General features: G+C 43.4%; 1 protein-coding gene across 5 annotated transcripts in view; it reads left to right on the forward strand.

The window, feature by feature from the left end:
• Positions 1–13420, forward strand: part of oxr1a (oxidation resistance 1a) — a 58948-nt gene that overhangs the window by 21337 nt on the left and 24191 nt on the right. For 4 of the 5 annotated variants that reach the window (XM_076096507.1, XM_076096506.1, XM_076096504.1 and 1 more), the window contains 2 exons: positions 6877–6984; positions 9114–9227. In XM_076096507.1, the coding sequence (XP_075952622.1) occupies positions 6877–6984; positions 9114–9227 (222 nt within the window). The remainder of the gene's footprint in view (positions 1–6876; positions 6985–9113; positions 9228–13420) is intronic. The other variant, XM_076096505.1, reaches the window with a different exon arrangement.

Here is a 13420-nt window from a genome sequence, read left to right on the forward strand (position 1 = left end):
ACGTCGCCCCGAACAGGAAGAAGCTTAATCATTCATCACCAGATCGAGAGGAATAATGGGTATTAATGATCTGGAGGATAAGACGATAGGGTGCACCTGTCATTAGTGGCTGTGATCCTGATTGTGATTAGTCTCTCTTTCCCTCCCTCTCGTTCTCACGTGTCAATAACAGCGGGTCACATTTACATGTCCCCTGTCCTCTGCTGCTTAATTGAGTTGGACATAGCTCCCCTTACGGTGGGATCGACGGCTGCGTCTCTTCTTGGTTTCGGTGGAGTCACATGGCTCATTTGTGTTGTTAACAATGATTTCATATGTAGATTAAGTGATTAATTAAGCTTAAAGGGCAAACTTGAATCCTACCATTATTAATGTACGCCACATTTAGTGCTAAGATCAGCCCGCCGCCTGGCTCTGCCCACCGCCTGGCTCTGCCAATGTTTACTTCAACAGCAGATATTGTTTGACCCATATTGATTGGCTGATACGAGAGCTACCAGAGCAGCTATTTGATAGGAGAGCCAGCAGCCGTCATTGGTCAGCCTACAGGCTTTAAGATATCTAGTTTGAGAGCAAAAAGCAGTGCTTTCGTCAATAAAAGCCACATAGGTGTCCTCGTATTGCAGAATGCTGAAGAAAACCCAAATAAAAGTGTGTTTTAGCAGCTGTGAATGTCCTGCAGACCTGAGTGTCCAATAGGGTCGGCTTTGTGCTGAGCAACAGCGGAGCCATAAAGCTAAAAATAAATAGTTCATGGATGAGACGGTAGCAAATAGCACCAAGGGAGAATCGATGCCCTGTGCCGAAGCCGCCTGCATGAAAGGCTCTGACACCGTAGGAGCTCTGCTGACGATTAACTCCTTATGTTCCTAACATAACCAAAAAAAAACTTAAAACAAGACGTCAATTTTAATACATTTTCCAATCATAAAATGCCAGCCATGTACCAAGGACATCATATAACTGCTGAGCAGCAGATTTTAAATACCGTTGGGATGGGATTGCTAATTTTATGGCACACGACAGTAATAGTTGTTTCTGCTGTACTGTGAAGCTGTTATTCTGCTCTTTAAGGCCGTGTTGTGTCATTGTGGAGTCTCTCTGGATGTGATCCCTGTGACTTCGAGGACAGGATATTTATCAAGCCGGCGTGCCGCTGTTGTCTGGGTGAACAGCACGTCTCCCTTTACGGAGCTGATGAGATGACAGGTTATGAAGGAGCAGCTGTTAACGACACAGTTATGAGGAGACGCTTGACGTGGGACACGTACCTGTCACCACATCCCACTTACGTCTCTATTGGGGGATTTATTTCAGACGCTATGGTGAAAGGCACCAAGGTATTTTCTAGTGTATTTATAAAGCCCATCACAACATAATCATTTAGCCTGTTAAATAGGCCCAGAGTTAACTTCCATTACCATTATTCCATTATCACCTTAGATTCATTCGGGATAGTTTGAGTGACAGTCGGGTGTTTGGGGAATAACGTAACGTCATTTTGATAAACACAGTTTTTCTTTTAAGTGTTAGCTGCATAGCTTAATCTCAAAGACATAAAGCGAAGCCGTTTCTGTGCGAGTGTATTTCAACACGGTGACTGGTGGTGCTAAAATCTTGCACCAAGTTGGTCGTTGTGTGTCGACATGCAAGCTGGTATCTCGGTTTGGACTCTTGGGTTATTTACATGCAACACAGAGAAACCTCTGTGTGCTTGATACCAACAGTATCCAGGTTAATCATCATGTTGGATCCTCCACATCATGCCCATATCAAGTGAGTTGCCTCAGCAGCAGAGGATGAACCCAGTTCGGTTTGCTGGGTTTGGCTTCTTCTCAATCTGATCCAAAATAACAGCAGATGACGACTGCTCCCTAAAGATTGGTAGCTAACTAAAAACTAGCATGCACTGCACAGACCCACATGCCCATTTTCGATAAGTGTAACTCCAGGTCTGTAAACCTTTGTTTCTCAGTCCTTCCTAAATACTGGGTACTAGTATCTGTGGTTTGTCTCATCGGAAATGCATCCGAATGGTATTCAAATTTCCAAAATGACAGTAATGTGGCAGCTTTGTGCACTACATCTTAGACGTGTTCCTTTCTATTTCCCAGAATGGTCTGTAACACAAATCCTGTTCATTTCTAAAGCTTTGTCCAAGTCTTCACGGCCTCGGCTGCTGTGCAACCTCCGTTTAACTCGATCTCAACTTTGATAGAATTATTGAATTAAATCTGGCCTGATGAACAAGCAGTGAAGATATAGAGGTATCAAATAACATTTTGAAATATGAAGGACGCCTTTCTAATTAGATTTGTTCCAAGAAACTGATCAAATTAATATTTAATCTAGCAGGACAATTTAATCATCTCAACAAACTGCTGTTATTGTGTATCTCCACTTTTGACCCTTCAAGGAGATCCGTCTGTGAACAGCGCAAAAATAGACCTCAGGATTAACAGGCGGTCTGTGTGTGAGTCAGTGTGTCATTCTTCACTTGTCACACTGATAGAAGTTATTTTGTTTTTAATGGACGTAGCCAGTGGCGGTGTTTGAGGGGAAAAGGAAGGTCCTCGCTTCATTTTAATCCAGCTGCAACTAAGGCTGGGACGACATGGAATAAAGTCTCCTTCAACGATATAGTTCATTTCATATGCTCACAATATAGCATGTTTTCTGGTAATTCTACATATAAATAGACTTTATGAAATGCTCCTGTGTGAAATAAATACTTGAAAAATGAAAATGAGTGAGCAGTTTCTCATTTAATTAAGACCTTTTGTACAAAATGAATACAACAGTTAAATTACAGAGAATTATTTTTTATTATTTCCAGCTTTACACTGACTATTTTTACATGTACACACGATTACAGATTTATCAGAATAAAGGCCTTTACAAGCAAGGGACTTGATGAATAAACAACACGAAAATGCGGAATACTCGCCTGCTAAAGTTTTGCATGAAAACTATTCATCCCGCCTCAACACTTTGAGAAAGTTGCGACACTTTTTCAACAGAAGGTTTGAATAGATTGGCGCAGGCAGAGGACCAACTAGCGGGATCCTATTAACTCAGAGCAGAGTCTGTCTGAGGTAAACTCTTGTAAAGCCTAAGCCACCGTAAGCTACTTAACAAGTTTCCTTTTAGCAAGATGCTCTGAGTGAATTTGAGTTCCCTCTGGTAAACTGTTACCCATTGTATCTATCTTGGGCTTTTATTTTGAAATGTAAGAACAGAAGGAGTCTGGTCTTTTGTCAAGGTTGAAAGGAGCAATAAAGTTTGCCGTCTTGGTTTGGACTACGGAGCCTCTGTGTTGTTGTGCACTGTAGTGTCCGTTGTGAACATGTCCGTTCCACACAACTTGGTTGTTTGATGCCTTCATTCGTTGTGTGAAAGCTCAGGAAATATCAGCCTTGTTCCAAAAAAAAAGACCTGTGACTAAGAAGCGCCCCCAATGTAAAGGCATTATGACAGTTTGATTTATCTCATCAATTCAGATTTTCTGAGAAAGTTGAGTTAGTATTTGCTTGTTATTATCAATTTAGATGACGTAATTGTGTATCACGATATCTTTATATATGATTTCCTCATTGCATCCAAACAAGCCCTTTCTACCACCAGTTACCGGGCTAGAATAGGCAACCTCCACCCATACCATCATCATCATCTTCATCTATGGTGTAGATCGACTCAATGTGTAACTACTGCCAGTGATCTCGTATCTCAGCCAGCGCTGCACAGCCTGCCCACCCAGTCCATACTGCCCGATGCATCCCTGCCCTGCCCTGTTCATTGTTGTCCACACAAAACAATGCTCACACTGCTGAGTCATGGAGACTGTATCCCAACAGCATGACTGACCTCACATCTGATTAGTGTGTTCCCCCAGAGAGTAGGGCATCCAAACCCAGTGTAGCCCGCAACCTGGGACTTAGTTTCGCACTCGGTACACCCCGAGCTAGTTCAGTCTCATAGTCGAGTCCCATGACATCAGGACTGTTGATCAAAACCAATTCACTCAACAATTATTTTGTCTGCTGCTGAGATTTCTGGGTTCAACTTTGCAGACAGTTTTCAGTTTCAAAACCCAAACCGCTTTTACGTTGGCCCTCCAAGATGCTCCTTCACCCACTTAGTTTAATTCCTCAACATCACAAGACCTTTCAGCTTCTGCCCTCGAACCAAACACAAGTGACACAGCAGTGTTGCTGTCACTGTGCTTTCATGGGGATTAGTCTGTTAGTGGCCGTTCCTGCTGGATTTCAGTCTTCATTAGCCAGCTTTCTATCACATGACTGTGGTCGGTATCACTAAGAGGGTTTTCTCTGAGACGTTGTGTCAATGTTGTTGTTATTCCCCTGGCTGCCTGTAGTGGACCCGCTTCAGCCTCAGCCTCATTATGGATGGGTGTCTGCCTGAATCCATTCATTAGGTTTTTGTTTTTTTTAACCAATTGAAATAACCGTGGTCATTAATCATTTGAAATGACACCTATATATATATTTAGTATCGGCGGCATGGACAAACATTCTACTGAAGCTTGTGAATTGTTGTCAAATACAATGCACAGCCAAGGGTTTTTTGAATGCAGGGTTCACCATTATTACTTATTTTTTTCAGTTTTCCAGTGTGGCAAGCAGGTCAGAAATCTACTTGCCCAAAGGCAATTTTTACTTGCCCTAAACAAATCGTTGTTCCTGCTTCTTGCAGGAAATGCACCGCCTTGTCATACTTGATCAGCAGTGTTTCCCCTACGACTGAGAGGAAAAACGCAACCTATTTAATTCAAATTCAAACACAGATTTCTATGCCAATGTAAAAATCTGAGTTGTGTAGGAATAGCACATTTATTTAATAGAAAAATAACACCCAGCGCTCTCGGTCCTGGGCTGGCTTCATTCCACCACAACCCAGTCCTCAGCTACATTGTTCCCGTCCCCAGCCTTGGCCCCTCTCTCCTAAAGCCCTGCTCTAGCCCATCATCAGAAGAGGTTCAACTGAACACGCTCAATAACACACTTTGAATATTTCAGCTTGATTTGCTCCTCTTGAAGCCACAGCTTCCTGGGAACGATGGCACACAGCCTCTGTTGTTCTCGCTAACTCAAGCTCACTTTTTTTTAATTTTTCAAATATTTGAAAAATGGGTTCCTTAGAGCTCTGTTTCAAACCAAATATTAGCCCTTGTACACTTCATGTGTCTCTGAGTTTTACTGAGTTAGTTACAGTGAAAACATTCACTGGCTGCAGGCAGCTTCTGAGTTTCTGCTTCTTTCCTCGCTGTTGTCATGCGTCGACACGAGCGTGATCAGGTCATGTGTGACTACCACACACACACACAACGATCCTGTGTTACTAATGTTCCAGCTCGTCTGTCTTGGTTCCCCTTAGTCTACTACCTGTGTCTGTCTGTCTGCCTGTCTGTCTGTTGCAAGAATATCCTCCTGGAAACAATCTGTCATGTGAACAATTTGGAGACGCTGTCGTTCCATGTTGTTTTTGTGCGGCTGTTTGCACACACACACATGCACACACTCAAGGAAAGCTGCACACATCCACATGCTGAGAACCACCGAGGCATTCCCATGACTGTTGCACTAAAGCCCACAGTGCCATTATCCTGTCCTAATTCTACACGGCTCAGGGTCTGTCTGGTTCTCTCTCCTGAGCTCACTTTTTTTTTTTCACTTGTACCACGATTCTCACACGCGCAGGCACTTTCTGACATGGTTGTCATCCTTATTTGGAAGGTAGAAACTCCCACCGGGCATGTTGGATGCTTAACTGGTTCAGACACGTGGAGCACGTCTCCGTTGTATGGATTTTAAGTGGCGGAGATAAGCCAACGCACCTGTGTTAAAAACAGCAGGGAGCAGCAGCTGAGCCAGTGTGATACCTTAAACCTAAGGTGAAGCGCTGCCTCTTCTTCTGCCTCTTTGTACACTTGACATGGTTCAGGGTCTGTTTATCAAATTGAATTAAGTGTAGAGCTAGTTAGTCGCAGGGCTTTTACTTTGTCTTTTCAAACAGTATATTTCAGTGTTAACGTTACAAGACAAAACGCTATACCACAGCGGATGTGCTAGTCATGAACAAGGATATATATATATATATATATATATATATATATATATATATATATATATATATATATATATATATATATATATATTACCTGTAAGTTAACCCACAGTATAATGTATTATGAACTGCTCCTCGGCCTTAGACGTAATGCTATGTTGCTACTGTAGGTGGTAAGCTAGTTAGCCGCACATGCCAACGATCACATCTTACCCTAGGACAGCGTTTCTTTGACAGACCGGCTGTGCCTAAGCTATGGTTGACCAATCATCATTCAGGGGCGGGGTTTAGTGAACGGTCAAAGGGCTTTTTGCACCATTGTGCAATGTGGTGCATAGACTAAAGGATTAATCAATAATGAAAACAATCAATTCATAGTTTGCTGTGGACCTTATGCACATAAGAGTCTAACTTATTTTAAATTGGGGGAAAAAGGGTCGCTGTAGCTACTTGAGTGGTTCACAACATAACACACAACTGCTGCTGACATTCATGGCGGGTCATATTTCTGCCAGCATCCTTGCCTCCCGTGGGAATCTGTTCCTGGTCAACAGCTGACAGCTTAGATTTGTAGAACATCCGCAAATCTAACATGCAATAATCAAACATTTAAGTAATAATTGCACAGCTTTGTATTTTTCAGCGTTTCTCTCTGTCTCTCTCTCTCTCTCTCTCTCTCTCATGATCTGTGTCACATCTTCCAAGTCTTCTCCCCTCTACAGCATCATGAGAATGCCCTGGACAGACTCAGGAGTGTGATTTTTGTGTCCTTTCTTTTGTTTTGTGGTCCAGGTGGAATCGCGGGACACGTTGAACAGCATTGCGCTCAAGTTTGACACCACACCCAACGAACTGGTTCAGCTGAACAAGCTGTTCTCCAGAGCAGTGGTGCCTGGCCAGGTGTGAACCGCCGTGCACGCCTTCACTGATCTATTCAGCTGCATCACTTCATCACTGTCCTCCAGCAACCTCACATGCACACCTTCTAACGCTCCGGTCACTAGTCCTGATCTCACCATCACTAGACATTGTGCACATGGGAATCTAGGTGGAGAAATTGGATGTAGAGTTTATTTTGGGAACATCACATGCTGCATGTGTTTATCCTTCAACTCTCTCAGAGGAACTTGCTGACTCACTTTTCAGATCCCTACTATCTGCATCCCCACTTAATTGCCTGCTAATTACAGTGTAATTTGTTCCATTAGGATGCAATTCGTTGCAAATGACCAATTTTGTTTCTAAAAAGGTATAATAATATATGTGGTGCTTGAATTGTCCCAGAGATGCTTTAGTTCCGACAACATGACGCAAAACATCCCATCTTTAAATCGCGAAAGACACTGCCAGCCTCCCAGGCTTCTCATCCTAGATCTTTTATTGCTTCAGCAACAAAGCCAAATTCAAGATTTGTTGAGGGAAAGTGACAAAATTATATATTTTTTGTATTTCTTGGGGTCAAATTAAATCCAGACAAATGGGGACGAATTGCGTCCAAACAGTGGTGTGGAGAGCACTTTCTTAACCATCAGCTCTCCTCTCAACAGAAGGTAAACCACAATGTAAACGGCTGATTTCAAGAGCTGAGCCTAGATTGATTTAAACTCTTAACTTATTACAGGCAAAAAACTAAATGAATATTCAGTTTCAAATTCAGTTTCGAAGTCGCAGCCCTCTCTTAAGTGATCATTTCAACATTTTGGGAAATACTCTTCACTTGCTCTCTTGCTTAGAGTTATATCAGAAGATCAATACCACTCTTGTGCCTTTACTCTGAATATGAAGCTATGGTTAGTGTGAATTAGCATGACGACTGGAAACAACTAGCATGGCTCTGTCGACCACAACGTATAGATACAAAGCGCAAAGAAGTCCCGCTCACACCAGAGGGAAAAATACTTCATGACTTTTTCTTGAGTGAAGGTGCCTCTTTTTCACTTTCTTCTGCTAGCAAACAGACAGTTACACAGCTGCTATGTGGTGGGATAAGAACCCATAACTAAGTTTTTAGAAGCTGATGAAGTGAAAAACGGAACCTTGAAGAAGACAAAAGTGAGGCATCAGCAGGAATAATGGGAAAATTGTTGTGTGCAGAAAGTTTTTTTGTCCTAAAGTCAGCTTCAGGCTAACTATATTTCTGTATGTTAAGCTAGAGCATTTTGACAGTATGCAACTTCTGTTGTAGTGGAATGTGGATAAATCAGAAGGCTATGCAGTGTTGTGTTTGCAAGTGCCATAGCTAACTACCGTAGCTTGCTAATGCATAGCTAACATTAGCTCGCTAACTAGCTATCTTCTTAATTATTGTTCTTCATTACTTTAGTTGTCAGGTGCACTCCTGGTAGACGTATGGTGCTAAAATAATCCTTTGACATGCTAACATGTTTCATTAGCTAGCTAAAGGAATAGCTATGAGAGTTGTATTGACCTTCTTATCTAACTCTTAGTCAGAGAGCAAATAAGTATATTTCCTAAAAGGTCAAACTATTTCTTAAACAGCTTGCCTTTAGCCTTGTGTGTCACTACATAATGCAACAGATGTAGCTCCCCATCACTGTAGATGGCAATAGACATATGTTAGTATGTGTTTATTGTGAAACACAGATCCACACATTCCATCAATATAGAGATAGAACTGACACAATTTACTTTTTTTCTGACGTTTTCTGGACCAAATGATTCATAAATGAATAGAGAAAATAATCCACATATTAATAAATAATGAATATAATTTCTTGTTGCTGTCTTATATAGAAATAAATCAAATTTAAACAGTCTGTGATTTAACGACATGAAAACCCTCGGTTCCCATCACTGACAATTCTGACACATCGACTTGCTATCATAACAACTTTCCCTTTCTCTATTTATTCATTCATGTTATTTGTCTTGCTTTGTGGTTGGTGTCTTTTGCGTATGCATGTGTGTGAGCGAGGCATTCTCTTTTGTCTCTCTCTGTGTGGTGGTTGCAATGCGTGTTTGCACAAAGGCAGCGCCTGTGTAAATACAGAAATGGATTGTGTTTGCAGGTTCTGTACGTTCCTGATCCCGAGTACGTCTCCAGTGTCGGAAGCTCCCCCTCCCTCAGTCCCATCAGCCCCCTGTCTCCCACCTCCTCAGAAGCTGATTTAGAGAAGGTGACGGTATGTTGACCACACCTCCGATCTCACACAAAAAGGATGGATGTTAACATAACTACTGTATGACATATTTACCAATATAACTGGTAGATGTAACATTTTGATATAAAGCTTTAATTCGAACTCCTGCTACAGTCATTATTAAGCTAATGTAACGCAAGTTTATCGTCCAGCTAACAGAAACAAAGAGGGAAAACTATGAACATTTTAAATGTTTGGCCATTGTTTTCTTTAATTTTGTCAGATAGTTGATAGAGATAAATAAGGAAATCTGCTAACGGTACAGTGCCTAAGACTGTATATAACAAATGCATTAAAATGTTACAATCTGAGGGAGTTCATTGTGATTGAAGCAGGTGATCATTTCAGCCTGCTTCAATCACCGCTTCCTAATTTTTAACGAAAATACTCAGACCTTTCAGTACTTGCGGGCACACACACACACACACACACACACACACACACACACACACAACCACATTAACAGGAATACAGTCTGTGCCTCTCTGTCACCACCATACACTGACTTATCCTTCAGCCACTGCTGTCACATTTTAAACCTCCGTTCATTGTCAGCCTGAAGGTGAACATACAAGACGATGTGTCATGCTGTTCGAGGGCAGAAAAGACGAGAGGTGCCGATAATTATCAAGGACAGGTTAGACAATAAAACCTGCCTTGTCTTTTCCAAGGACACTACAGGAAGTGATGCGTGTCTTTCACAAACAGTCAAAATCAAGGACACAATGTTTTGCTTTCTTTTCTTCATTGTGTGGTGGAGGCACTTCTGTGAGACAATGGAATGATTTCTTTAATTCAAAAGGTTTATTCCTGCTCTGATTTATGGCCGAATGTACATTGCTTCACATCACACGTTTCCGACTTGTCCCTCTCAGCTTCACTATAGTGTCGCATAAGAAACTGAAACCGGCTGCAGGTCGGAGGCATGTCGTCTGTGACCGCAGTGACTTCAGGTCTGGTCCGGTCAGCCGAACTCATCCTGCCCTCGCAGCTCTTGAGACCAGCAGTGCGAGCCATCTCCCTCGGCTGCTGTGTCCGCAGCATCAGAATGAGCCAATCAGCACCGCAGGAAGCCCAGTGGTCCCTAAAGAAATAAGACTGTTTGCTGGTCTCCATGGAAACGGACGTCTTGTTTTGCCGCTTTTGTGAGAAAATGGATACCGCTCCCTTTCCGCCGCTGTCACTGTCCCTACGCTCGGGTTCAGACACCCTCCCACTGCAAAGCATGCCCCTTTTTGTTCGCTGTCGTTTCCATCCATTAATACACCCCCCCCCCCCCCCCCCCCCCCTCTCCCGGTTGCCAAAAGAAAGGGCCCCCGTTCATTTACTGCTTATCTATTTGGGTCATGCCTGCGAGAATGGGGAGCGCACTCCGCGGCTCTCGACGGGTGAGGATCACAGAGAAGGGGCCGTGACTGCGGTGAAATTAAGCCTTTAAAAGTGATGCCGTGTCTGATATTTAGAGCAACTAATGAACGGAGCAGCTCGCTTTCCCAGACGAGCAGCCAGGCAGCAATTATTCCAGGCAGAGGAAGTGTGCTTGGAAGGCAGAAGGGAGGGAACATTACCTCACCCGATGTGCCAACTCCGTGTGTGTGTGTGGAGGCGTTGTGTGTGTGTGTGTGTGTGTGTGTGTGTGTGTGTGTGTGTGTGTGTGTGTGTGTGTGTGTGTGTGTGTGTGTGTGTGTGTGTGTGTGTGTGTGTGTGTGTGTGTGTGTGTGTGTGTGTGTGTGTGTGTGTGTGTGTGAAAGCGTGTGTGTGTGTGTGTGTGAAAGCGTGTGTGTGTGTGTGTGTGAAAGCGTGTGTGTGTGAAAGCGTGTGTAAGCGTGTGTGTGTGAAAGCGTGTGTATCTGTCATCTCTGAATGTTTGTGTGCGCCTGCCTGCACACTCCTATCTCTTCCCGTGTGTGTGTGTTTGTGGTAGTATTATGGATGCAATCAGCATCCAGGTGCTGTTTGATTTTTAAACCACAGGAAAGGACCTTAATAACTCACTCGGCTTCTTTTATTTTTTTTTCTCTCCAGAATCCCCGGCATCTTTTAATTACAAGCCAATTTCGGTGCTCGGCACGCGCGTCTCAATGAGGGTATTATCTAAATAAATGCTTCTGGGAGGTGGATAGTAATAGCAACGCAAGCAGCAAATAGCTGGTGTAACCCTGATGAAGACGGGTGCTCTGAAGAGAAGAACTGCTTTCAGACGCTTCTCTTTTTAACTTTTGGATATAAAGAGAGTCAGATCTAGCACCAGATGTTTCAAAGTCCCATTAGATGTTCAAATAGATTGTTAAATAATTCAGGCAAAAGATGTTTTGTCACTGCAGAGTAATTTGTGTGGCCATTCATTGAAATCCAAACTGAAATCATTTTTTATCGAAGCCCTGCTAGCGCTCTCTCACGCGAGTTTTTTGTAAAATAAAGTCGGTACACGAAAACGCAGAACATGAAGAACCCTCAAAAAACACAAAGTGAACATGATGAAGAGAAGAACTTTTCAAAAGAAAAGTACACAAATTGAACAGAGTTATTGTTGAGACTGGCATGGACGTCGCACATGAGTGGAGGGGCCATAAAGTCAGGGAACTGACTCGGATATGTCAGTTACACGACAATATCAAGCTTAAGTTTGCTAACACTAGCCACCATATATACTCCTGGTCATACCAGACCAAGTATGATGGAGGCAGCAAAACCCCAGAGTGCTTTGAATCGAGTAAGAGTGCGTTTTTTTGGTTTATAAAAAGGAAGTTTGTTGTTTTGTTTTTCCTTCAAAAGTTACATCGTCTAGCTTTTAAAGGGCGTCCAGCAGGATTCCATCCATCACACTGTGCCTCAGAGAAGATGCTGAGTTTTAATGTTGGAAGTTGAACACATTAAGCTGGACTAAGCACTGCCTCGCATCTATGGAGAATTTCACAGGCGTGTCACACACAGCTCTCTTTCACATGCTTGCCTTCAATAAACCCATGGAGGAGTTTTTGGTGTCAAACATTGACTTCAAACTAGCATCTAATATGTCAGGTTCTGAATTGACAAAATTGGTCAGGTCCAGTTTGACACCGTTTTACTGGAAGATAACTAGAAAGGCTGAGTTTTCGTTGAATTATATTTTTCCTGTCGTGGCTGAAAACAAGTGAAGACATTGAACAGATGAGTCTCCTACCGGATGAACACCCATCGTCGTAAGAAGGGAAAAGAGGGGCTATTTGACAAGAGGCGTCAAATCAAAAGTCTGCCGCAAAATAATACAAGGGCATCATATGCTTTGATGCACTTGCTACACAAGGCCGGCCATGCTTCAGTTAGCACGGTAAAAGTTTTTAGGCCATGCAGCCACGTTGTTCAGCGTTTCTGTGAGAGCGAGCGCTAAAGGCCAGATAAGGCGGCTCTGAAGTGTCTTCCTGCTCTCGCTCTGCCTGCTGGCCCGCCGGTATTGGCAGCAAAAAGTAACACATCTTGCAGGCATGGATCGTTGGCTGGCCGTCTGGATGACTGCGTGCGTGCGTGCGTGCGTGCGTGCGTGCGTGCGTGCGTGCGTGCGTGCGCGCGCATGCATGGGGAGCTGGCTGACTGTCCGGCTGGCGGTCTTGCTGTCGTCGGATTATTTGGCAGCCACCAGCTCACTGGCGTACTTGCTCTCTGGTCATCTGTGTGGGCAGGCGGGTCCTCTTTGTCCTACCCAGACCTTCCTTGTGCACATACTGACACTGACACACACACACACACACACACACACACACACATGCTTACTCACCGCCGTGGTTGAGCTACTACTGTGACCTTCCCTTGTCTCTTCCTCTTTTGGCGACTGATTTGCCTCCCTCCGTCCTTCCTTCCGTCCTTCCACTGGGGTGTGACCTAAAATTAGTAATGGAGGAAGTAGAACCAGTTTAGATTATATATATATATATATATATATCTCTGGCGCCACATGGCTACGTTAGTGATGCTTTCGCTCTAGTGAACGGGTTTCATCTCCTAGTGTCCAGCACCTGCTATGCTTTAGTGAGAATCTCGAGGTTAACTTGTGAAAATGACGTCATCTTGTTTTGTGTTTTCTAGCAGTACAGACTGTGCTTGAGGGCCTCAGGCTGCTGACATTTGATGAATCCCGACCATTGTGTGCTCCCTCTTGCAGAACACGGCCGTGCCCACACGGTGGAGCTATGGATTGA

Source organism: Anarhichas minor, unplaced genomic scaffold (assembly GCF_050575085.1).
Source record: "Anarhichas minor isolate MPS153535 unplaced genomic scaffold, ASM5057508v1 ptg000022l, whole genome shotgun sequence".
NCBI classification, from domain to species: domain Eukaryota; kingdom Metazoa; phylum Chordata; class Actinopteri; order Perciformes; family Anarhichadidae; genus Anarhichas; species Anarhichas minor.